The sequence below is a fragment of the Labrus mixtus genome, chromosome 8 (assembly GCF_963584025.1).
Source record: "Labrus mixtus chromosome 8, fLabMix1.1, whole genome shotgun sequence".
NCBI lineage: Eukaryota > Metazoa > Chordata > Actinopteri > Labriformes > Labridae > Labrus > Labrus mixtus.
The window spans coordinates 24023376-24050013 of record NC_083619.1 but is presented as its reverse complement, the minus strand read 5'-3'; the positions used below and the strand labels follow the sequence as shown (position 1 = coordinate 24050013).

At 39.4% G+C, this 26638-nt stretch overlaps 2 protein-coding genes, 1 long non-coding RNA gene and 1 other non-coding gene across 7 annotated transcripts; 1 reads left to right on the top strand and 3 right to left on the bottom strand.

Annotated features, from left to right (window-relative positions):
• Positions 1 to 425: 425 nt before the first annotated feature.
• LOC132979464 (uncharacterized) lies at positions 426 to 22543 on the top strand. Its single transcript, XR_009674052.1, has 5 exons — positions 426 to 557; positions 798 to 998; positions 16830 to 16956; positions 20051 to 20199; positions 21299 to 22543. It is a non-coding gene; the product is annotated as an uncharacterized LOC132979464 (long non-coding RNA).
• Positions 6811 to 9540, bottom strand: LOC132979462 (nicotinamide riboside kinase 2-like). Of its 3 annotated transcripts, none has more exons than XM_061045295.1 (8): positions 9370 to 9540; positions 9175 to 9265; positions 8227 to 8275; positions 7812 to 7986; positions 7650 to 7721; positions 7452 to 7558; positions 7205 to 7290; positions 6811 to 7110 (listed from the first exon to the last, which is right to left on the bottom strand). In XM_061045295.1, exons 1-7 carry the CDS (start codon positions 9393 to 9395, stop codon positions 7208 to 7210), a joined length of 603 nt encoding a protein of 200 aa, XP_060901278.1. In that variant the 5' UTR covers positions 9396 to 9540; the 3' UTR covers positions 6811 to 7110; positions 7205 to 7207. The 3 variants fall into 3 exon arrangements, with proteins under 3 accessions (XP_060901278.1, XP_060901279.1, XP_060901280.1); XM_061045296.1 differs by having other exon boundaries at positions 6811 to 7107; XM_061045297.1 differs by lacking the exon at positions 8227 to 8275 and having other exon boundaries at positions 9370 to 9438.
• On the bottom strand, positions 12331 to 26638 carry atcayb (ATCAY kinesin light chain interacting caytaxin b). 2 transcript variants are annotated; one of them, XM_061045300.1, is made up of 14 exons: positions 26382 to 26638; positions 25831 to 26047; positions 23162 to 23268; positions 21587 to 21639; positions 21286 to 21513; positions 20029 to 20187; positions 18176 to 18278; positions 17130 to 17261; positions 16907 to 16993; positions 16542 to 16640; positions 15867 to 15902; positions 15708 to 15755; positions 15296 to 15342; positions 12331 to 13035 (listed from the first exon to the last, which is right to left on the bottom strand). In XM_061045300.1, the coding sequence occupies exons 3-13, from the start codon at positions 23236 to 23238 to the stop codon at positions 15303 to 15305; spliced, it is 1062 nt and encodes a 353-aa protein (XP_060901283.1). In that variant the 5' UTR covers positions 23239 to 23268; positions 25831 to 26047; positions 26382 to 26638; the 3' UTR covers positions 12331 to 13035; positions 15296 to 15302. The 2 variants fall into 2 exon arrangements, with proteins under 2 accessions (XP_060901283.1, XP_060901281.1); XM_061045298.1 differs by having other exon boundaries at positions 25827 to 26047; positions 26382 to 26637.
• Positions 19438 to 19509, bottom strand: trnap-ugg (transfer RNA proline (anticodon UGG)). The gene has a single exon. It is a non-coding gene; the product is annotated as a tRNA-Pro (tRNA).

Genomic DNA, 26638 nt, shown 5'->3' with positions numbered 1-26638 from the left:
CTTTAATGGACATGTGTGAAAAGGCAAGTCAAGAAATGTATAGGGGCAGCCTGACGTAGTCGTAGATGTGTGAAAACAGCTACAGAGAGATGTTTCTTTCTGGAGAGAGTTTCTCTCAATGTTTGTGTTTATGTTACAATATATGTATTAAAAGAGGAAATACATTTATTAAGGCTGCATGTGAACAGGGCAGAGGTTTGTTTTAACCACTAGGTGCAGTAGCTAAACTCTCTTATGTTCCTACTACTACATCTTTAACTCTATTTCACAACTCCACTTATAACTAAAGACTGTGGATACATTCTGGAAGGATCATACACACCCCCTGCTCCGTAGCTCAGAGCTCGCCCCCTCTCAAATGAAGAGCCAAATAGGGCATGAGCACGGTGAGTCTGTGCACTTTTCTATTTTTAGAATCAAGGACCTTCCCCTGGTCTAAAGTCCGGCCCCGCCTGCTCTTAGCTGGTGCAGTCCAGATTTATAAGAGCCACAGATCCTCGGCACTGGTTTGGCACAAGACTTCCCGAGCAGGACATGTAAACCACAAAAATTAGCCAGTAAGTATTCATGTTGAATTGAGTCTTTCTTGTGTGTCTGACCTGAAAGTAAACAAATCACAACAAATGTTGCCACAAAAAAAAACTAATCTTTACTGTAAGCTAGCAGTGTTTGGAAATAAAATCAACACTTTGTGGTTGTTTTCTTGGTACACCTACAGCAGCAGCAGCAGCAGATCTTTGTCAGTGTGAAAGACTAATTCTTTTACGCTTTGAATATATCTTATCCCATGAATCTAGGTATCCAGGGCTGCTCACAGCTTTGCTTCTTGTGAGATTAAAGGAAGATGATGGTCTTAAAATGGTTTTACTACAAGAAAACTTCCCCCACAAGGAGTATACCTGTTGTCTTCCCCTGAGGCCTCACACTGCCAGTCTGAGGAGTTTACACCTAAATGATAGATCCAGAGGTTTACCACAGAGCATGGGGAGACAATGCAGGTGAGACGCTGAACCAAATGTTTGAGAAAATGAAATGTCACTCTGTTATGTCCTGATTTTTTTATTTTCTTTAAATAAAAGTAGTTTTTTAACAGCTGATCTTAACTATAAATCTCTGATAAATGATGACTTACATGATGTGTGACATCTGCAGGTGGTCAGGGGTTCTTGTGACGCCTGTCTTGCTTATCGTTGACTAACCTTTGCCAATAATCAGCGCTGCCAGCTCTCCTCGTGTTTCAGAGTCAGGCAACCTGTTTCTGTATTCACGTTTTTCAATCTGCACGTGACAAATTGAGAGTGGAATGCGCTTAATATGTGAGCTATTAAAAACTGTCTCTTAACACGGCCAAGATATGAGGCTGTGACCTAATTACCCTCTGGTGGGAAGGGTTAGCCCCGACTGAAGGCTGCTTTTGTTTTTTTTATCTCTTTGTTTGATTAAAGTCTGCTTAAGAGTGAAGATTAAAAGATCTGCAGGTACAGGAAACAGAGATACAATTTAAACAAGTATCAGGACAAGAGTCATTTATCTGATCCTTAAGAACTTGATTAACATAAATAAATATTGTCTGGCATTTTCTAAGCCGATCTAAGACATATATGATTTTTTTTTTTAACTTTACCATATCTAGAAAATCCATTTCATTATGTTTGAGATGACAAGCGTGAATAGAATCTTATTAAGATGTACACTACCAGTCAAAAGTTTAAACACACAACATTTACAGTATTATCAATAATACAGTATACTACCGTATATTATTATAATTTACTGTAAGCTGTACCTAGGGCCCATCTACTAGTAGAAGGTTTTTTCTTTATTTTTACTATTTTCCACATTTAAGATTAATAGTAGATATTAAAACATTTAATTTTTGATTTGGAGAGAAATGCATACATATGTAGGCATCAAGAAACACACATCAAACATTGAAGCATAAACCTTTGGATCAAAATGTCTTCAAGGTAATAAGATGCATTTCAATCGGGTGTGTCCAAACATTTGACTGGTACTGTATATAAATCAGGCCTATTCAAAATAAAACATTAAGCAAGACAATTAACAGAAAAAAACAACATAATTAAGACACCTAACAAAGCTGAGATCTACATAGTAACACTTTAAAGAGGTCATGTTATGCCCTTTTTGAGGTTCGTATATTTAATCTATGTACCTACTAAAGTATGTTCACAATAGCTAAAGTTATAAAAAGTGTCTGTTTTCACTGCCGCTCCATGCACCAGCTCGCTTCTGACTCTCTCTCTAAGGCTCTGAAGTGCCCACGTTCAGAGCCCCCACGTGGGCCAAGTCTGATCTGATTGGTCGGCCTGTCGGCTCTGCCGTAATTGGTCAGTCGCTCAGCCACTCTGGCTCCGAGGGCCGGGGAGCAAAAACATTAGCACCTTAGCACTACTGTGCTACCGCAGGCTACGGCATATCGTGGGCGTGCTACAGAAGTTAATGGGCGTGCAACATGAGCTGCTGGGCTTGCCACAACGAGCCAATGGGATTAGATCAGTGATCTCACACTGACAAGACGTCACACTGACACATTTTTATCGAGGGGGGCTAGAACCGAGCGTTACATGCAGCTAATGCTACAGCTAACAGGACAGTTTCCGCAGACTTTGAATTTTTGCACATAGATGTTCCTAAACATGCACAGGACACTTGGAAAACACACTAAAGAGCATATAAAACCAGAAAAAGCATAATATGGGACCTTTAAGTCCTAGCTGTAGTGTTAAAGATGCACTATGGAGTTTTGGTAGAGAAATGTGAAGGTTGGAGAAGTGTACAGATTATATGGTATATGTTCATAACTCTGTACACAAACTGTCCTCAGAGGAACATTTGGTCCCTGTAACACTGTTTGAAGATAAAATGCTGCACGAGAAGTTATGGTGGTTGGTCTGCAACAGTGAAACCCTAACTCTCCTGGTAGCTTTTTAGCTCCAAACAGTGTTCAGGGACCCATTTTTTTAAAATAAAGTTTGTGTATTTAGTTCAGAAAGTATAGCATATCATTGTTTCACTTCTCCAACTTTCATATTTCACTACCAAATCTCCACAGTGCACCTTTAAGATATATGTCCTATTATGTTCGTTGTAGTGCGTCTTCTTTATACATATTTTAATGAAATAGGGTTCTGACCTAAATACAATGAAGTCAAGTTTCTTTGTTACTTTGTTTTCCAGAGATGATAAAATATCAAAATAAAGAATACTGTTCAGGAAGGGCTGCCACATCCCCAAAGCACGCCAAGAAAGAGAGAAAGAAGCATGAACGTGAAAAAGACAGAGAACTATGTGACTTTTCATAGGTCGTATTTAATGATTTAATGTTAGGACTTAAGATAAGTACGGTAATAAGACGCTGTGAATCTCCTCTCTCCGTCCTCTGTTTGGATGTAATGATGCTGGAGAGAGGGCAGCAGTTGTGTACTTCTCACTTATTTGTGAGAGTCGCACACTCACTCAACGCGTCGTGAAATTTCCCTGTTACTGCAAACCGATCAGGACCAAATGCCAGTTACATAATCAGACACCACGCTGCCTTCAAAATCAGAACAAGTGACATATATATACATGGCCAAGGTGTTGCGTTAATAAAGAACTTTACTCTACTTCTTCATAGATAGATAAAGTTGTATATATAGTTCTCCTTTCTAAACCCATGTTACAAAGTTCTTTAAACACAACGTGGATGGATACAATAATTATATATATACTGTCTATAAAAAAAGCAGTGGTAGTCTTGGTAATAAACTGAACAAAATTACAAATGTAATAAAAAATATAAAAAAGGCGATGATTAGCTGATCTAATATTTACAATAACAGCACATCATAGATCCAGTCAATCACAGATCAATCAGGGTGAGGTTATCTTTTAAAACAATTTTTTTTTAAAGTGGGTCTTTAAGAGTTTTAATAATTCAGCCGTCAAATCCATTTGTGTGTTTATTGGCAGAGAGGAGCATGTTCCTTAGTCACCTTTAGTTTGACATGTTATTGATGTAATCAAAAACAGGATGACCTTAGCGTCTGTTCTGTGATGTAAGGGGTTCAAAGCTTTGACATATAAACAGGGGCTTCAATAAGACATTTTAGGCTTTCAAAATAAAATAAAATAGTTGAGTCTTAATGTGAGAAATCTGATTGTTGACTAATATATCAATAGATAGTAAAAATGTCCTTCCAGATGTTTACTACATTACGGTCTGTTCTAAAGTATTGATTGAGTGTTTCAGTTGTTCAGTAGCAGCGAGTCATTCATTCAGTGCTCTAACTGTTCACATGTCTCGGGGGTCCTCACTCACTCATACAGGGGTGGGGGTGGGGGGGTGCAGCATGTGACAGCCGCTCGTCTCCTGTGTCCCTGCCTCTCCACCCAAATCCCAAATATGGACGCTCCTGCTGTACTTTTTAGGGTTGCCATAGCGGCGAGTGACATGGGAGCACATGCCACCCCGCATGGTTCTCACCTTACCTTACCAATCCCCCCCCCCCCTGCCCCCCATGCCCCCCGCCCCCCTATGGTGGCATGATGGGACTGGCCCCTGAGTCAGAGCCGGCTGTGGAGCGTATGGGTGGGTGTGTGCAGGTCAGTAATTGGCTGTGCACTTGTTAAATATATTTTCCCTGACACCCCCGGCACTTGGCCTAAATATAAAGTGACAGAGCACCCTCAGCTGTAGACCAACTGTTGGCATGAGAAGACTCTCAGAAATGCATCACAAGACCCTGACCCCCCCCCCAAATGCACGCCCTATGCCAGGTCCTGGGATGTAGCTGGGTAGTGTGGTGCAGTGTGAGGCGATAAAATCATGAAAAACTAGAAACATACGGCCTTGAATATGGCTTAGCCTGTTAACCCTTTCATGTCTATGTCATCGCTGCTTGGCAGACAAAAAGGGATTCAGTAAACAGTTAGAAATATAACTGAGAGTTACAGCCTTCAAGGTCACACTATAAGTCACTGACATCAAAGCGACAATAAAAGTGAAAATTTACCGCTCATCGTTTCACCTCATTTCTGTGATGACTGTGTTGGCTCGGGGGCAGAGCTACGTGGGCGGCTTTTTCAAAGGACACTCAATCTGTAAGACGACCTGTAAAGACTGAAACGAGTTGACTGAGTGCATGTCGGGGAAGACATTTGTTCAATCATACTGCAATGTCACATTTATTTAAAACCTACCTACCTGTAAGTGCTGAACGACCGAGCACACAGACAAATCAAATCAAATCACAATCAACAATAGAAGACTGAGAGCACCATCACACAGGATAATACCAGGATGCATCAGTCATTGCACAGCTGTCCAATGAAATAAGATGCTTCTCCTTAGTGGGGCATGCATGCTATATTAAAGAAGAAACATTCAACACATAGAAATACAATGTCAATACAAATATAAAGATAAAGATAAGGAGTCACTATTGCACATTTGGTAAATTAATCTTCATATTCCTGTGTTACTGCACTTATCTAATAAAGTATAAAACTGGATTATAATGATAATAAAAAAGAGTTACAACAAATTAGAGCAGAGATAAAACCTGATAGTGCTAGTGAGAAAATAATAACATAATTACTAAACAAATATATGATACATAGGAAGAACCATGGCAGAAGTTGTAAAAGAGGCTCTCTGGGAAACTAAGCAGGACAAAATTCAACATATTGACCAATAAATTAACAGACAGGAGTCAAACCACACTGACTACATTTGAGTCTTCACTCTCCACACTGTAGGAACAGATTCAGGAATAGGGAGACACCAGTGGCTGCAAACTAGGACAACTTTAATGATATGGGTGAACAAACAGAGGAAATAATAACTCACCTTTAAGACAAAAACTGAAAACATCAGCAGACGATCACCAATCAGAAAAAAAAAAACGAGCTTATTCATGTTCACACTCAATGCTGTGCTCGGATGCCTGATTTGAGAATAAACACAAACACCTTCCACAAGTTGTGTATCTTTCTGAGATTGTAATCATTTATATATTTAAAGCAACAAGTCTCATGATAAAGTTAAATATATCATTCCAGGTGTTCAGGTGGCTCATTAAAAACTATTCATTAATACATATTGGTGAGAATATTTAAAAAAAAACATGTTTAGATTTCTTTTGACTCATTAGATTTTCTTTGTGATAAATGAAGAAAAATATATTTATGTATTTGTATTTTTTTAAAGATACAAATACATACATATACAAAAATCCAAACCACAGGTCGGATTTGAAACCGGGCAGCCCGCTTGTAGGACTGAAGCCTCTGGGCATGGGGCAAGCGAACTAACCACTACACTACTAAAACCCTTTTGTTTTGGGTGGATATTTGTGCTTTAGTGGTTGAAAGCAGATAAGGGGTAGATGAGTGAAAACTTCCAATGATTGCTTCGTCATGTTGTTGTTTAGATTTACTCTTCATCGTGCTCTGGTTGTTTTTTTATTCATTTATTTTGAAATTCGAAAAATAAAGACATCAGTCATCAAAAAAGTCATCCATGTTTTGAATATCCTTGTGACAAAACAGCAGCTGAATGAGGATTTATTAACATCATCCTTATTTGTTCTTTTTTGTCTTCTCGAGTAAACCTTCTCAGTTATCCACTTTGCCATCCACTTTGACTGAGGCTCGTAATCTAAGCTTTATGATGAGAGGCCTCATTTACAAGCCTAAATGTTTGTGCTGTAAAAACGTGAGGAGCGTGACCTTTGTGTGAACCTCATGGGGCGTGTGTGATGAGTTAGGAGGTGCAAGAAAAAAGAAAAGACAGGAAACACGAGGTGGATTCAGACGTTTCATTTTTCGTTGTGAAACACAAATCTGTCCTCCCAGTACTTTTAGAATTTCACATCAATTCTCTTTCCAGATGTTTTACACTGGGAACGTCCAGAGGTGGCTTATCTTTTAGAAAAAAAAGTTACACAGGGCTATACAAAACACAACGCTTCTGCCATTAGTTCTTAATAAGTTACAGACTTAACTATTTACAAATCAGGCTAGAAGTACAGAACAGGGGTCACACGCTGACGCAAAAATGATATTTACAAGTCTATACACAGATCCTTGGTTATCCCCGTGCTGCTGTGGAGAGAGAGAGAGAGAGAGGAGAGAAGTTACTAAAACTGAAACAGTAATCAATCATCTCTGTGTTGAAAGTATGGTGAAGTTCATCTACCTATTATGTGTTCAGCAGCGAGTTCTGAATGCTTTCATACACTTTGCTGTAGATGTCTTCCTTTGAAGTCATGCCATCAATGTACTCTGTGAGGAAAAAGACAAAGTAGGTGAACGAGGCAGCCAATGCATCTGTTTTTGGAGGAGAGGGGGGAGGTTGCTTTTATTTAGGATGCGGATAGAGGAAAGAGGAAAAAGCAGTGTAGGCAGATGAAGGGTTGTTTATATTTTGTGTTGGCTCAACGTACCTATTCTGTCACAGTTGTTCTCCATCTCTTTCCTGTGTTTCAAGTACATGGGCCAGACGTGGCCGTCAAACAGGTCTGGGGGGTCGGGGACTGTGTATGTCCTTGTACTGCAGAAACAGAATCAATCAAGTTTAGATAATAGTCTGTAATATCTGCTCTTAGGTGTAGTTTGTCAAAGTGGTTGAAGCAGCTTGTTACCTTCTCCTCTCCTTGCACTCCTCATAAGGAATGGAAATGTAGAAACATTTGTCATAGGCTTCAATGAGAGGCCTGCAGAGAGGAAGCAGAGGATCAGGTCAGTCTAAAGGGTCGAATGTTAGAGCTTCTGTAAAACGAGCGAAAAGGGAAAACTTGACCCACTTGTAGTTGTAGATGAGGAACCCCTCGATGATGAGAATATGGATCCCCTTCTCGGTGTCGGTGTCCTCGGCTTCAGACGACAGGCTGACGCCGTGCGAGCGGGCAAACTTGACCGGGTTCTCCCGCCAGCCCTTCACAGTGTTCACCATGGCCTCCATGTCCAGAGCCGTGATCACTGATACACAACAAGGAGAGAGAAAAGAGCGGCCTTCACCACATATGCAACAAAACGCTCCACACTAATGTGCTCTAACACACATCAGTCACCATTAGTGAATGTCTGAAGCATTCACAGAAAAATATGTGTAATTGAATATGATGATGTTAACTGTTGATTGGTTACCAAACTAGAGAAATGTGCAGGAAAGAAAGAGTACATTACTGCATGGTTTTCCTACAGGAAATCCATTCTTACCATCCCACTGTCTAAAGCCGTCCTCCCCGACTTCTATTTGATCGGGTTTCTGAAATAACAGTCACCAATAAAACATTGCTGCAACCTAGTAACCAGCCGGAGCAGATGGCACCTGGACAGGACAAGTCAAGGACTCGTCTCCACCTAAAGTAGCGCGCAGTGACTCTTTTGAGTGCGGTTGATTATCGCTTGCAAAACCGGGTGTAAAACCAAAATGACACAGCTCTGTCTAATTAAATCCTTTGAAACATCTAATTTAATTCTATTTACACTACTAACAGAGGAGTGCTCTTAGAGACTCGACATGTTCGGTGTGCAAAACTTTCTCTGACTTGTTTTCTTTTACCAAAAATCTGAAAGCAAATGCGATTTAAAAATTGTGCTTTCAGGTTGTTGTTTTTTGCAGTTGTGCGGCCTAAGACGAAAAATCAAAATGTCATGCTTTAGTTGTTAAACATTTTAAATGAGGATGTAAAAAAAAATGTATATCAAGTGTATACCAATTGGTGTTTGGTAATTAATAACTGTCCCTGAATGTAGCACGAAAAGTTGGAAGTGTTAGATGAAGTCGTCTGGCTTCTTTTAAACTTTTTAAAAAATGGGATTATTGATCATGCAAAAAAAAGGTTGGTTGCAGAATTTGCAACGTGATTGGACAAGGTCAGACTTTAAGTGGGGACGTTCGGCCCTTTGATTGGCTGTCCAGGAGACAATCAGCCAGATGTATTACTAGGCTACTGAGATGACAGGACATCTGCAGGTCAGACTGGGGGATACAACATGTCCTCAAGGGCAAACTTAACGTAGCAAATTAAACATATCACAAATGATACTTACCTTGACTAAGTATTACTATAACAAATATAGTTACTTTATCTTACAACTTAGCAAATACTGATTTAAATTAGCTTCAAAACACAAATGAATGGGGCTTTTAATTCATCTTACCTTGAAGAAGTCATCCTGATGCACCACACAACAGTTGGGTAATGTCTTTAGAAGTCTATTTGTCAGAGTGGTCTTCCCACCGTTGGTCACACTGAAAGTCAGAAACATGTCAGGACACAAAGATTAGTTACAATCCAGGATTTGAAGAAATGTAACTGATAGGCAAAATAAATGCTGATTTTGAAAGAGACTTACCCTCCAATGCCTATGATGAACTTCATTCTTTTATTTGTTGGTCACCTCTTGAATTCAGTAAATAAAAGAAGGGAACCCAGCCAAAGCAAACAGTCTGTCAAAGGCTTCCTCTAAAAAACCTTCCCTTCACCTTCTCTGCAGATGTCCCCCCCTTTTACTACTTCATTGATAGACAATCTCCTCGCCGGGCATTTAAAGGATTTAGCCGCAGCGTCACAGCCTCTCACCCCCTCTGCCCTCTGTTCCCTCAGCCAATCAGACAGGCCGATTTACAGCTGGGCTGTACCAATGAGGAGTAGCACGACCTGCGGGGCCTCGACATTTGCATGAAAGTAGATCCTAAATTTTCCACCTGCTGTCAGTAGTCAGTGAACGCTGTCCATATACATGTAACACAAATCCCACAGCTAGCAGAGTTCTAGGAAGACAATAGAGAAATATGCGACGGGCTAAGCTGTGAATCACTAAATGAATTGATGCTTTGGAGAGAGCTGCAGTCACATGTGGAGTCTCAGACAGAAGCTACTGCACACTGATGATGGATTGGAGCTTGTACAATCAGTTCATTCTTAATTTACTCTAAAAAGAGACAAGTCAACATCAGGTGACTCCTATAATAAAGAGAAATATGTCAACAAACTATATAGAGAACAGACAAGGACAAGAAATTGTATTATTACATTTATTGCAATATTTGACTGAGTATAAAGTCACACATCTGTGTGACAGCTGAGAGGAAAAGCTGATGCTGTGGGTTTTTTTAGGGGGAAAAGTTTCCATGCGTATACAGCTCCGTGTGGGTGAAAACCAGAAGCTCTATATTTAGTCGCCTGTTGTGTATGTGTGGCTGCTGCGTCACGAATATTTCTGATGCAACCAGCGAGGAGTACGTGTCCTGCAGCAATGTGACCACAGTGTCTTGAGTCACGGCTATCAGTCTGATAACTTGAGCGCCCACTGCTTATCAGCTTTGTTTGTTACACGGCTCCGGATGTGTGAAGTGAAACCTTGTGATTGTTGTGTTTGCATTTGAACAGCTTATAGCGATTGTGTCAGTGTCAGTGTGAAGGAGTCGAACTTTGAGTCCCAGCTATCAGAGCACATGGTTTCATGTTCAGGGCTTCATCTTTCACCGACTATCCCAATGGAGATGTTATTCCTGTCGACACTGTTTGATCTGATGTGTACGTCTTAAATCAGGAGAGATTGGCAGCTTCGATGTGTTGTGATTTTTACTGAAGAGAAGAATGTTACATTCTGCTTCAGACTTTGAGATTACAAAACTGTCCCACAGAGGCTGACACATGTAGGGCACATAAACATATGGTGCAGCATGTGTAACATGTGGGGCACATACTTTTTCCCTCTTTAGCCACACAAGTCAGACGGACATCGCTTGACCAGCACTTTGTCTAACAGATTGTGTTACTTTTCACCAGAGAGTTGAGACTTTAAATGTCCACCTCTGAATTTTTCAAAATCTCTTGGTGTAATAACGAGGGATTGATTTACAGCCAGAGAGAAAAAAGTAACACAACAATTGAATGAAGAGCGTAATCCAAAAGGAACAGTTAGTTTGGTTAATTTGATATTTACATTATAGTGTTATCTCATTAAACATCACCCCTTCTCCATAACATATACAGTATATCTATGCACACATAAACATGAAAATACATGAAAATTAAAAATATATATACATACATATAAATATAAACATGCTTTCTTTATATAAATGTTTATGTATATATGTACACTGACAAACCCATAAAACTACAAAACAACATACACATTATCAGACAAAATGAAGAAAATATGAATATAAACAAACAAACAAACAATTGAGCAAACAGCAATTCAAAAGACCTAGATAAGAATATAAGTCATTGCCAGTGTGTTTACTAAGGCTCCAGAGACAGGAGGTGAGGTTAGCTTAGCTTAGCATAAAAACTGGAGGCAGGGAACCAGCCCAACAGAATTATATATGATGTTTGAAAACTTGATTTGAATGTGTTGTTCTGGCCCAGTCAGGGTATCCTCATCAACTGCTGCTTATCTTTATGCCTTAACTAAAACGTAACTATCTTAACTTAACTTGCACTGATCCTCTTAACTCTTGAGTTTCACACCGGCATACTTTAACACTGTACACTTCTTCAGTAAACACTGAACAATCTACCCCTGTGCTTCCCTTTTTTTAATCAGCATGTCATGGGGCACAGGTACCGGGTTGATATTGTTTTGATATTGTACTGATGTGTCATATTGTGCTTAATGTTTAAGAGAATCCCTGAGAAACGCCTCTCATTCTGCATTCAGTGCCTTGTAGCTTGTTGCATTTCAAAATGACCATAAAGTTTGATTTGATTTGGGGAGAGGTTTTGTTAAGAGCCCCCTGACTCTGACATTATAGCTGAGGTGTAAAGATGTTCTCATGATACCCTCAGAAAGAAAACACATGTGCTTATCTTGAAAAAGGTCACACTGTTCCTTTAAATTAAAGTTTACATTAATATTAATAACCATAGAAGTCATAGAAATAATTATTTTCAAGTTGACATAGTGTTTGATTCTACCAGTATTATAGAGATGTATTGGTGTTGTCATTTCACTGAATTAAGTGTTCTTTAGTCTGAAGAATCATTGATGATAAAAGGAATGAATTTAATCAAAGTGGCTGATTAATATTTAGAATGTTTGGACGTGCTGAAGAAAGTATTGACAGTTTATAATAGGGTATGTCTTGTGCTGATACCTTGTAGGTGACTTCAGGAGTATTGTGCTGAAATGACCCCTGTGAAGAACAGCACAGGACTGTCAGGTGACAAACACGCTCATAAATCCTAATTTATCCCTCGTCAGGAGCTGTCAGTCAAAACGTCCTGGACAAAACCAGAATACATTCAAGAGCGATATTTATTATTGCTTCTCAATAATGACACGCACGACAAAAGCTGGGTTTAGTTCACTCGTTTATTTCTTACAAACAGTAAATGGCACATTTTCATAAATAATACTTTAAGCATTAAATCGGATCTCTCTCTCTCTTTAAATATCTCTGTTTTATAACAATATGAGCTTTCTGTCTTGTAAAAGTAGCTTTTGAAACATGATGGCAAACGACTGAAAACCTGACATAGACAGAAGGATTTTTAACAAGCATGCCACCTGCATATCAAACTCTGGAAAACACAAGTTTCACATATGTTTGCATCAGTAACATCTACTGGAGGTCGAAGAAGAACATTATCGTCACACATTATTTTCCATCAAACCCAACAACACCCATGCCACTCATATCAAAACTACACGTGTGCAAACATCTCTCAAAAATATATGTACACATATTTACAATCTGAAGCTGGTCATAGTCTGAAGAGGCTCGAGTCTTCATTTTTTACCGTTTATATTTGAAGCTGTAGATAAAGCTCAGTTTGTCATGCAGGAAGCTGAGACTGTTTTGATTTAGCGTTGTCTTGTAATGCTTTGGTTTAAGTTTTAAGTTGAAGTTCTAGTAAGAAGCAGGCATGACACTGACGATACTGTATCTGAGAAATGATTGTCTTGCAGGTAATGGATCCATGAAGGACATTTAATCCCAGGTTTGTGATGTTGGTTCCCATTTCAATGAAATAATGGTCCCCATTGGTTCTTCAATGTAAAGCTCTGTAATGAAAATACAGACAGTGTATTTTTTTTATTTTCTTCATCACTGAGAGCCTTAAAGCATCTCCAGGAATGTAAGACATTCAGCATATATTCCTATTATTCAGCAGACATGCACAAAATGTAAACTAAATACATCCAGACGTGTATCAGGTTTGCCCATCTAGTTTTCCCCTGCTTCCTCCCATGGCATTTAGTTAAGGGATGGTGCTTGTGACCATTCCTGGGATGTCAGCCAGACCTCCTGATAGCTCTTTTGATATATGGCTGATAGCAGTGGAGGCCAGCACTGAAGGAGGGAGGGGGTTCTAAAATAACCCACCTCGCCCACCCCAGCCCGCGTGGTCGGTAGTTCCCTCGATTTCAGGACAGACTGTGCGCTGCGGATCAATTTGCCAGACCTCGGCGGTATGGCTCATTAAAAATAGCGTCGATCAGTTTTGTGCAGGCAGCTTAAAGAGACGAGCAGCTGTGCTTTATGTAACACTTTGTAAGGAGGAAATACGATGTGTGAGGATCAGCTAACATTTTGTGGACTCCCTCCCAACAGGAATCTAAAGAAATGAAACATGACTTGGCAAAAGGGAAAATGAGCCGGGCTGAGTGATTGATAGTAACCATGAGCTATATGTTCCACCTTTAGTCAACTGTTCAAGACGTCAATATTTGGCTTATTTGTTGTTTTTCTTACGTATCTAGATACATTAAAAAAGATGAAATGCTGTTTTATCAGCCCACAGCAGTGTAACAGAAAAGAACAAATCTATTATAATATATCTAAAACAACTTCTGATTAAAACAATCCAACTACAATAAATACATGCAAAAGAGTTTCAATAAAAACAGCTGGGGAAAACAAGTAACAAGTAAGGTAGGGGAGCAGCATACATTCAGCAGCACAGTCATTCAAATAGTCATCTTTAAGTGTGCATGTATTTTAAGTTCCTACTGCAACCAGAGGTCCATATGATGCAGTGATTCACTTCAGTGTGACAGAGGAGGAGGGGGGGGGTCAGTTTGTTTGAGATGGAGAACCAAGAGAATCTCAAGTCAGACAGGAAAAACATGATTTCTTTACTTTTATTTTATTGAAAGGAAAGACTCAGGTGTCTCTTTGGTTACCTGAGTTGTGAGATTATTTTTTATCATCATTAGTTCATCTTAAAGTTTACTTTCTGAAAAAAACTGTGAACAGGAAGCGGAGAAAATATCCGTCATGTTATCCAAGCTCGCACATACAGCAGGTTTGTGAAGCTTTGAGTTAAACGTCTTGGTTTTATTTTCAAACCAAACATGAGAATATTTAGACAAGAGGCTGTATAAGTCTCGGTCTTGGTTTTAAGGTCACCTTGATAATGATTTTCAAACCATACAAGCTGCACTCTGAAGCAATATCCTTCTTTATCAGTTGTTTGACTCTAAATCAGGTTCACAACTGCTCTAGTCTCAAGAACCATGAAAGCAGGTGCAGTTTGGACCAATAGATGTGGCAATAGACTTATTGCTACTCATTTGTTTACACAGGAACATATCCACATCCACGTGAAAGCAACTGCGACCCACCTTTGGGTCAAAACATCTGAGAATCTTTGCTCTAAGAGGTGTAATTATGTACTAAATCAACACCATGCTGTTCTGAAGAGTTTTTGAGGAAATTTACTCATTAGAACTTTTTTATTTCCCCCTCTGGCTACACAGAATCAGACTTTTTTTTTGCATTTAGTGGAGTTGCCTGCCTGCTGGCTATTACAAATTTACGGTTGAAGGCATGCCCTGGTGGGCTCACTTTTAAAACATGAGGCCCCCTCCACTTCTGAGGTGACTTCATCAAACTTCCTTCATTCATTTCCTTCCTTCTTTCACAACTTCCAATTTTTGGCCAACCAAAACATCAGAAACTACAACATTAATGATCTACTATGATCAAGACTAAAGACTTGTAAGTGTTGTATGTTATAGATGAAACTTGAGTAGTGTGACATAACTGGTGATCTCACTTGACTTGCTGTGAAACTGTATATTTGGGTCTTGGTCCCCCTGACCCTTTGGACCTTCAGTCCATGACCCAAGACTCTTACCAGGCAAGCGTCTAGCATTAGGCTGATTTAATGTCCCGTCTCTCTTTCTGCACACTTAAGCAGTTGTATGTAGACAGAAGAGGACATTTCCCTGTATGTCAGAGATGAGTTGCAGTGGTCTGACATTACAAACCAGCCTGGACAGGGTTGAGGAAGGCCGTTGAGTCAATGAGAACTCTTACCTTAATGTCAGATGTCACGGCCCACGTCTGCTATCATCGACTTCGGTCTGAAATGAATGAGATTAAAGTTGAGCCATAAGTAAATATAAATATTTTGCTTGCTCATGAAGCCCGTAATAGGTTGTGCCTTCTGTTGCCAAAACATATCCATGTGGCTGCTGAAGCTTCGAGCACTTAATGTAAAAGAACCCACAGACACAACTTTCAAATGTGAATGTTTTCTTAATACTGACTGACTAAATGGGAAAACTATCAAATAAATAAGTTGCACTATGTGTAGGTGACTGTTGTAAACTTTAGTTTTTAATTAGATTATGAAATATCTAAAGGTTTCCTGTGTATTAATGCTGTGGTAGAAAACATTTTATTGAACCAAAGATGGCAGTGGACTGTTTGTACAAAACGAGCTCACCTTTCTTTTGGCAGTTTTGAGTTGGTGTGATTCTGCTCTTGCTCAAGTCTGTGAGTGAGAGAGGAAAATAAGAATAAAATATCGCTTGGATCTAGAAAAAAAAAGCATATGAAAGTATAATTTCTGGAAATTAAATTGCATAAAGAAACGACCACTCACCTCTCCCTCTGCGCTCTTACCTTCTCCTCGTCATACCTGTAAGAAAGAGAATAGAAATCTCAGAGTGACGTGTCATGACATCAACATATTTCTACCAGTGGCATTAAGAAGCTCCAGAAGTTCACACAGAGTAAGCCAAAGATGATTTTCTTCTGTTATAGTTTGGCCTCATTTGCTGTGTTTAAGTATTCACTGCAGTTATGAAACACACCCAGCTTAAAATATTGAATTCCAAATTTCTTCCACCTGCACTTACGCTTCACATTCAGAATAAATAACATAAACTTTTTGCTTTTTAGAAATCTTTCATATTCTTTGTGCTGCTGAGGACTCAGCCATCATGTGTTTTTGTATCAGGCTTCAGCTTCTTAGTATTTGTTTAAAACGACAGAAAGTCTACAGAGATAGATAGATGGGTTTGTTTTGTAACAGCCAATACATGTTGTACACTACCTTTATCATTCACCTCCCTAATACTTTAAACAAAAGAAACAGATCATGCTAAAAAAATACACACACAATAAATCAGTCACCTTAACACAGCTTGGCTCAGGTTTGCCTCTACCAACATGCTGTAGGCATTCTTTAAGGTCTGATTACCGCAGTGGATAACATGAGCTGTCCAAGAAATGTGTAGTGTCTCAGCAGTGACCCCTGGTGGCTCAGAGTACTTACTGCAACACACACTCAGGGATCTGCACATGCTCCATGGGGATGATCTGGCTGAGTTCATCCAGGGTGTGAACGTAACGGATCTTATCCATGAACTTCACGCTGCAGAAAACATCAACAACGTTCAAATTATTCACACAAAGGGAACTGTCTGAGAATGTATGTGGCTCAAAAATAAAAAACATGTCACAGCTCTCACTGTTTGATTATGTAACAGTTTCATTTTCTCACCATACTTCATGTCAGGACTCCATGATTAACATTCTTTTTGCTTATTTGTTTTGTTTACAGAAAGGTTCCTGGCCAACATATCACAAAAGTAACGGGATCACAGTATGAACTGTATGCCACACTGAATGCATCCCCACCTGATGAAAGGTCTTGAGATGGCCAGGACGGTCCGGATGAACCACGTTGGGTGAGCAATGATGAGACACTTAAGGTTCTTCCTCAGTCTGCAGAAAACAAAAAATTGCAAGATTGTTTTACTCCTTCTCAAAATGATCTTCAGAAAGATAATTTTTAGTTTGTTACTGTATTTCATCACTTTTGGACTACTAACTAACAAAACTGATAATTAGTCTGTCTTACTTCCTGTCAATCATCTGGTAGCATCTCTTCAGCCAGCTGATCCCAGGCATCTTCCTGCGAGGAGTTGCTCCGTTCAGATAAATAATCATGTAATCTTCTGCCACCAGCAGCTCCAGGCTGCTCACAACGTATCTGAGAGCAGAACAAACATGCTGAGGTCTGACTCAGACTAAACAGAAACATATATGATCAAAAACACTTGAAAACTGCATGTATTTAGAAGTGGCTCCACTTCAGCTATGTGGTGATCAGAGTTCATCAGTAAACATTTAATCTTTCATTTCTAGCATAATTGTGAGTCAGGGTGAGACATAATATCGCATAACATCGCCCTGACTTGTGTGAAACAATTATCAGTGATGAGTTACGTATGTAACTAGGGTTCTATGAATTCTGGATGACTGCAAGGGTTCTCTGTCACTCGGAACCTTGGCGAGAAGATTCTGTAGGGACGTCTATCGTGATGACGAGGGCTAGTTAGTCTATGTCATACGTCATCAAAGGTCACATATAACTTTTTTGATATTAAATACTCAACTTGCGTGTTCATGAGAAATATATTATATATAATTATAATTAAACCATATTTTAATGTTACAACAAAATAAAATGAGAAAAAGGCATTCTTAACAGATTTTCCTGCCAATGTAACTCACCATGTCACCCCTTCATGACTCCTTACATCGACACTTATGACATAAATGAACATAATGTGAATGGAAGGTAATTGTCCATAAAACAAGTTAACAGTAGGATAAAGAAGAAGCAGACAGTGTGATAATGTCGGAAAGCAGTGAAAAGAAGTTAAACGATGAAGCATGGAATTCTAATATGGAGCGTTTCTAATTGCAGAATCACTGTATGGTGATATTGTTATCATGGGCAAAGTATTGCGTTTTGTATTGTGTGAGTAACTCTGTGATTCCAATGTCCTTTGATCAATCATACAGTGTAGGATAACATAGCAGAGCCATATTTTTATTGAATGGCTCTTAACAATGCATGCGCTATAAAAGATTCCCTAATGAGAGCAGAAAAGATCTTACAAGAAGAGATTCTCCATGATGTATGTGTAATCCTCACAGCTGCTGTCAGGGAGGTAGCAGGCTGCAAACACGATGATGGCATTCAGACCTTCCCCATAATAACCTGAAAGAGGAGAGAGACACATGTCATCTCTTAAAGTGCAGCAGCACTGCCAGAGGAGGACACTGGCAGTTACTGAATTGTCTCCATTGTCACAGCCGTTCTAGTAGCATGTAGTATTTACATATTGCTCATGTATGTTTTAATGTTCTGACAAAATGTTTTTAATGTTTGCTTTTATTTCTGAGTTATGTCATTTTGAGTTTTAATTGTTGTGTCGGCTTTTTGGCATGCTTGTTGTGAGTGGGTTGATTTGTGTCCTTGTTAACAGCATTCAAATATCAGACTTTTAATGTAAAGCAACATGAGTTCCACTGGTGCATGAAATGTGCTGCATCAATACGTCTGCTTTGCTCTTTTCTTTCCCTTCATGAGCTCTAATGTCCCCTGATGATCACTTGACGCTCTAGGCTGCTCTAGTTTTTTATCCTTCAAATGTTTTAATTTGTAGCAGAAGTTTTATTCCTTCTTCAGGATGGATTTGTCAGTACTTTTAGAATTTAGTTTGTTTGACCTGTCACAAAGAAGGATTTTATCCATTCAGATCTACATACATAGCAAATAGAAGCTCTCTTAAGTCTTTGGAGTTTGCTGATGAAAAAGTCACTAATGTGTACACTTACATTCACAAACATACATAAATCAGTGCCGGTTCATTCGGTACACTTAGCTCAACAAATCAAGTCTAATACAACAGTCCTGCAAATCATAATCTGACATCATGAAAGCTGTTGTATTCAGCTTTTGTTCCACATATATACTTATTCAGCTATAGAGGTACTTTGGAGCCTGTAGGATAGGGTGCTTTTGAATAGCTGTGTTATACTGACAGGCGTGTCTGATGTTAATTCTGATGTCCAGATTCACCCGGCCCCCCCTCTCTTTCTCCACTTGAGTGTCCACTCTCTCTCTCTCTGACTCTGCAGAGGTCTCTCATAATAAATTAAAGCCTTTTTAAAGCTAATGAGGTAAGAGGCTACTTTTATTTGCAAATAGGGGAGGGAAGATACGGACATAAGTGGTTACTGAGGATGCATGTCAGCTGTTAACAATCATACTTGGAACTAACTTGAGATTGAATTACAAAGGAGACATGATATGATGACACCAGGTCGTGTGTCATGTAACATTGGTCACTTCTAACAGTTAACGTTAAAATTGAGGGCTCGTCCGGGATTTGAACCCGGGACCTCTCGCACCCAAAGCGAGAATCATACCCCTAGACCAACGAGCCAGCTGTAGTTATAGTTTGACAACCACGTATTTGAACACAACCTGTCAAACTGGTGATGTGGCAGACTGGAGGCTCTGAGCACAGCTGACTGAACAGCTCCCTCTAGTTGTCATAATGAGAATGACAGCACACAGAGCAACAGTCTAGCAAACGGGAGTGCTTGTTTAAGTGTGGGCTGAGAGTTAAAAACACCTTTCAGTGAAACATATCATACATCATGAGAAACACTGTCCTCTAAAATGGTCATACAGCTGAATGAACACCTCTCTTCAACAGTAATAACATTTTAATATTTTAACCTTGATGAAAGACCATTTTCTTTTTTTAAAGTTATACCTGATAAAAACTAAAACCTGTGTCCTTGTGCAGCTGCTTTTCACACTCACACTCTCGTTGTTGGATCTATAGGAACATGTTCACAAGCTTTTTTTGGCTGAATGCTTTTATCCGTCTACTTAAGTTCAAACTTCCATAAAAAACAAACTATCTACGACTACTTAAAATACACACTTTACTAACCTCCATGTGTGACCACCCTCAGGTAGGGTCTGATGACCTGCATGTCGATCCTCTGCTCCTGGTCACCGATGATCACTGTTCGCCAAAGACGGCCAGAAGAGTCTCTCTCCTCTTCCCCCTCACCTGGAAGACGCTTGGCAGTGGCCACAGGAGTGTCGTCTGGACAACAAGGTGACACAAGAAACGAGCTCATCAGAAAACTTTAATTTAATTTAAACATTGTGAAAGTAAAAGTGTTGAGAGAGAAAAGAGTTTTGAAAGTTCCACTTTGACTTTGTCTCGTAGATAACATTAAAGGAAAACCAATATATTGCTCCTGACAACCACCCACAGCTTTGTAGAGGTTAAAATTAGGGCTGTCAGCATTTATTAGTTACCAGTAATTGTGATTAATGAAGGTCTGAAATGAATGTATTCATTATTTTTTAATAATGAAACAAATAAATAAAAACTCCCATACAGCTCAGCTGATGAGTCAAAAGTAATATCCACCTTATGACATCAAACATTTACCTTTGTTACCTTTCCTTTGAGCTGCTGTCATTTAGTTTTTAATCCTTAACGAGTTCCTTTTTCTGTAGTTAAGTTAATATCTAAACCTCCGATCTACCAGAAGGTCCTAACTTTATTTCAAAATAAAAGCAGGGTTGAATCAAACAGCAAGTAAAGTACTCTCACCTTAAGACAGTAAAATAAAAATATCAAAAACAAAAGCCTAACAATTATTATTTTTTAAAGCAAAATATTGAAATAATGAAATAATTGAATTTCAAACATGTGATTAAATCTGGAACTATTGAAAGGAAGCGATTGATTGAGATTAAAATATCTTATTGTTTGACAGCCCTAGTTAGTTCAGCTACTCGGAAGAGAACAATTTGGAATAATTGTTTCTTGGACAAATGTCTATCATATATTCTTACATTTCCTTCAGAAGAATTAGGCAAGATGGTGGATTGGATTCAGAAGAATTAAAATTACACAGATGAGGTACTTTGTAGCTCATTGGGAGTTTGAGGAATTGAAAATGTTAGACTTGACAGCATCCATTGACAAGTCTTTTAGTGTTTTTTTGTTCATTTTTATTTACATATATTTTTCAACAGTTGGCAGTGATTTGTGAATGAAACTCAAACTAAGGACACTGAATTTAATATGATTTACTTCTTCTAACCTTTAAGTTATCGTTTCCTTCTTTAATTCTGACCATCTAATTCTTCCTAAAACTGACTTTATATTATTTGAACTCTGTCTGACCTTCCCACTCCAGCTCGGTGCCATTGTTGATGAACTCCAGCGAGTCCGTCTCATCAGGCGTCTCGATGTCGTCCACGTTGATGTCCAGGTCGTCTGGTGTTTCCAGGAAGTCATCAGAGAGCACTGAGCCCTCGCTCTGATCCAGGGACAGGTTCATGTCGGGGGCGACCAGAGTGCGGCGCTTGCGCTGTGCAACAGTCTCGCCAACATTCAGAGTGGTTGGAGGATCTGTACACACATAAATATAATAAGTATACATTCAAAACTTTAATACTGCTGTTAATTAATCTATGATACTCACTGGTTCTGTTGTCAGTGAGGCCACATGAAGAATCTCCATCTTCTGGAAGCGGCCTGCAGAGAGAGACATGAACAAAGCAAGAATAAAATAACTCTGTTTTCCAGCTAACTTTTTAATAATAGCTATTTATGAGATTTAAACTGTTGAATAAACTACCATGACGAAGATAGTACTGAAGATAAACCACAAAGTATATACTCGTATTCTCACTTTGCCTTTAATTTATGGAGTGTCTCCTTTGTGATTTGACTACAGTTTGTCCTTGGAAACAATGTTGTTTGAAATAAGCAACACCAGTAATTACCAGCTCCCCTCTGACATTATAATAAGAGCTGAAGTGTCTGCACTGAAGGGCAAGAAGGTTAGATTATAGTCACACACACTTCACACAGACAGAGAAAGACATTGACAAAGACATGCATGCATAGACAAACACACCCAAATCCCCACAAGTATGGGCTAGTTGACGGTGCTACTGGAGTACCGGTAATTGCAGTTATTATGTTGTCAGTGGCTTTGTAGAGGCGAGGTAAAGACAGCAGCAACAGATATTAAAGAGACGATTAAAGAGCGGGGAGGAGGGAACTATTAGCAGGGTGAAAGCATTCCTAAACATGTTTCTATCGGACTTCACCTTTCTGCAGCTTTCTTTATAGGTATTCATGAAAACATGTAAATAGTTGAGATCACAATGAAATACAAAACAAAAAATACTAATTCCATTAAACGTTGTCTGTCTCCCCATGCAGAACCCTTTTGTCTGCCCTTAAAGATTTAATTATATTGTATTCTATAAGCTTTTGAGCTACAAGGCAATTATTGCTCCCTATAAAGACAAAGATGAAACACAGAAGATTAGCATCAAGCACATCCATGTTTAAATTGCTTAACATGTAATAAACTGTAAATGTGCTGTGGATGCTGTTGAACTCATTGAATAATGACTATCCAAATATATTTCCCCTGCTTTATTCAAATAACTTTATTTATCCGTTAGGAACTTCATTTGTGTAAAAGAGCATCAGTACGCATACAGCTAGACACAAAAACAACAGCAGAAACACACACATACAAGTGGCTCTATTAAAAGCATGATAAATAGGTCATAAATAATTGTTATGAGCGGTTAAATGAGTGGTCTCAAATAGATCATTTGTTCATGAGCCTGATGGATGTGGGAGCAAAGCTTGACATGGCTCGATTAGTCCGGAAAGTGAGAGATCTGTATCTGTGGCCTGAGGGGAGATGGTTGTAGAGATGGCAGAGTGAGTGTGTGCTGTCTGAGGCTGTGTTGTCCTTTTAGTTTTGTTCTCCTATTTATTAAAGACTCTTCCAGTTAAAGAGTGGGTGGTTTGCTTTTTTCATTTTCTCCCTATGGACGCTGCTAGTTTCATCGTGTGAGAACATGACTACATGGAGGAAAGAACACACCTGCTGCCTTTCAGCATTAGACACACATGCCTGACTTCCCATCATAGTTGAGCTTGTTTGTGGAAGGCTGCCCACAAATCAGACCAACATACACACACACCATAATCGCTCTCTCAAATGCAGACTCAACATATTTGGGATTACCTGGGGAAGTCCTCATCCTGCCACTCGTCCTTAACCTCCATGCTGTCCATGCGTAAAGTGGCTTCTGCTGTACCCATCCTCTGCCGGGGAGGACAGGGTTCAGCTCTCTGTGGTTGAAAATTTTTTGAAACGAAGTCATGAAGTGGGAAACAATGTGCTAAAACCCTGATAAATATGTTTAGTTCAGGGTCATGAAGAAGAAGCAAGCAAGCATTACAGAGTGAAGGTGTGGAGTTTGAAAGACTTGGGTGTTTCCTCGGAGGGGAGGGTTTAATCTAAGACACATCTAATTGAATTATGGGAAATGTAGTATTCAATGCTTTTGACTTTTTTGACTGAACTGGAAACAAAAATATATATATATTTCATCAGAAAGCAGCATATGTGATTTAAGTCCATGCACATTTGTTTTGAATGCACATGTGCACATTATTTTGTACTTTTGTACATTGTACATGTTTTTAAGCAGGAGTGTTGTTTGCATTCAATGGTTTAAAGTTGATAAAATAGTTCAATCAATGGTCACTGGGTGTGTATTTATCATTAATGTATTGTAATACTGTTTTCTTTACCTATGTAAAGCACTTTGAGTTGCCCTATGTATGACTGGTGCTCTTTTCATAAACTTGCCCTGCCACTGGACGTCATATATTAAACAGCTTCAGTTCCCCTTAAATAGATCAAGTAGAGGCTGATTTATGCAAGTTTAGAAAAACAAACTGCTTTTAGGGGCTCAGACTAACATGGGTGAAGTGAAGAATTCGTCCAAAGAAATTGTTTAATCTTCACAAAAAAGTCTACCTTTTTCTTGAGTCATGGACGCTACTTTGCCAAGGGCAATATTCATAAACTGAAGTCATATTTTTTTTAAATTATGTCCCAGTGAGTCTTCAGGGAAGGAGACCAAAATAAAACACCACATTGCTCATAGTCCCCCGGGGAAATGCAAACAAATCACATGCTGGCAAATACCAGATAGTGATCTGAACTTCTATATTTTATATAACCAATCAGACATGACAGAAGTCTCCATATGATGCTGGAGGTTTTTTTTTATAGCTTGGCTATGACCTAAAGCTAAACAGTGTCTCGTGTTTAGGTCGGTTGCTGTCTATCGGGATCTGTCATGCATGGAGTGAACATCGTGTGCAAGTCTCTTGTCAGAAATGTGAGCATGGGGGAGGAGTTTTCTTCCTACATCACTGAGCCACTCAGAGTTCAGGCTACAGCAGACGTTAGCTGGGTCTATTTGTCCACTGGGATGGCACTGATGTGCTACAGCACAACACATCAGTGACTATACTGAGGAAAAAAAGTGGGCTAAAAGGCACAGACCCTCGGGCTTCATGCTGCTGGTGCTACTGTGTTGTGATTGAATTCAAAAGATAGAAACGATTGGTTCAGTGTTTAACCTCATCATCCTGCTACAATAAAATCAAGTTTGATGTGGGCTTGATGGGGAACTCCTGATATGTCACTTGAATAAAGATCCTCCTGGAATAAAAGACACTTAGAGTTTCCTCCTCTGTTCTTTCTGTTACAGTTTGATCATTCTCCGGTCTGAATTATTAGTGAAGGGGGGGGGGGGGGGGGGGGTGTTCCTTGCAGAGAATAAAGAGGAAAAATTCTCACAGAAACAGAAGATCAATGCGTGTGTGGCTTGTGTGTGCAGATGGCTCAGCTGCTCACACAGTGAACTGCTGATTGATGGCCTCTAAGTAATGTTGCAGTAGCACGTGTTTGGTGGGGATTTGAGTCCAGATGGCAGAGCGGCCTTCATTTCCCAAACACTATCTTGTGAGCTTTTCACCAAAAACTTTATAATCTGCGGGATGGATTGCAGGCATACTGTTAATAAAATACTCAAGATACAAAAGTTTAATTTGTATTACTTGTTAAGGTGAATATTTGTCATAGTTTAAAAAGTCTCATGACATAGCGTAGCAACATGTTCTCTTGAATAGAACATTGTATTCATCCTCCTCTAGATTATGAAACAATTTACATGGCTTGCAGCTTGGAGATAGGCATTGATATAGCCACAGATATGAAAGGAAAGCCGAGAGGAGACATCATGATCAGTAAAGCCTTTCACAACTTGTCTGATTGAAATTTACAAACAAGAGATAAGTGTTGTGAAAAGCCTGTAGAGCCCCTGATTGTTTGTCTTCAAAGGTTGGCTAACTTAGCAAAAATCAAACTTTAACATCTTTGGGCAGCATTCAAAAAAGTGTCAAGCTAAAGCTAATCTGCTTTGTTAGGACTGAATAGCTGTGGGTGGATTAGATTTGAATTAAAGTGATTAATCATCCCGTCATTTGTCATCAGACATCGTCAGTGACCAGAAGCAGATGCCATTTTTAAAAAAACTTATCCTACATGTATTGATGTTATTTAGACACGGTTTCTTAGCATTTCTTGTGTATATTTGATGCTCTTTTGTGTTACTCTTTTTTTTTTGTTCTGTAATGTTGGAGCAACCAGCAATCATGTCCTTATCTGGAGAATATCTCAGTCATTTGAATCACAGAGTGTAGCAGAATTAAACAAAGCAATAATTTATCATGTCATTGAAAGCGATTGTGTCTCTGTAAGAAAACAGTTTTTTAAGCTCATACCAAAAAAAAAAAAAAAATCAGGGTTCATGTAAAGGTAGCATACTCACATACTGTGATAAGGAAGTCTTCCTCTTCGCCTTATCGTAAGCTTCCTCGATTTGTTTGTTGACACTCCCCTCTCCTCCTCAAATCTGCCTGAGCAGAGTTAGGGTCATCAATGTTTACATCTGCAGGTAGGACACACTCCTGTGCTCAGGATCTAAGCTGATGATGATTCTTGCTGTTTATGGATGCAGTAGAAGGAGGCTGACGGAGAAATGCTATCCTCCTGTAGAGAGAAGACCAGTCAGGGAAGTCAGGGTCAACGCACAACACATGCCATCCTGCTTTCATCGTTTCCCTCTCCTCTGCCAGCAGGATCCCTTGCTGCTTTTTGGACAAAAGATAATCCTCGCCCTGTGCTTTTAGCTCGTCTCATGATGATCACACTCTCTCTCCCTCTCTTCCTCCCATTTACTTCTGCTTCTCTCTGCTGAATCCCCCTTTAACCCCCTCCTCCCTCCGCCAACACTAATGCTCCCACCCCGGGCTCTAATCCTGCTGTGATGATGTCACCCAAATGGGAGCTGTGGTATGGTTGTTATGCAATCACACCTGCCTACCTTCTCTTTGATTCTCTTTGTATGGATCAGCAGGTTTCCTTCTCTTCACGTTCAGTCCATTTTACATCCATGATTTAATGGTGCTTTTTATCCTCCTGCAAACCGCAACCTGGAAAAGATGGACGTTTCTACTTCATCACTGTTCCCTGGCAACAGCATCTTCCTCCCTCACACAGCATCTCTCTCTCTCTTGCTTTTTCTCACCATCTCTTTTAAGCTCTCTCACTCCTGGTGAAACCCCTCCTCCATGTGAATCC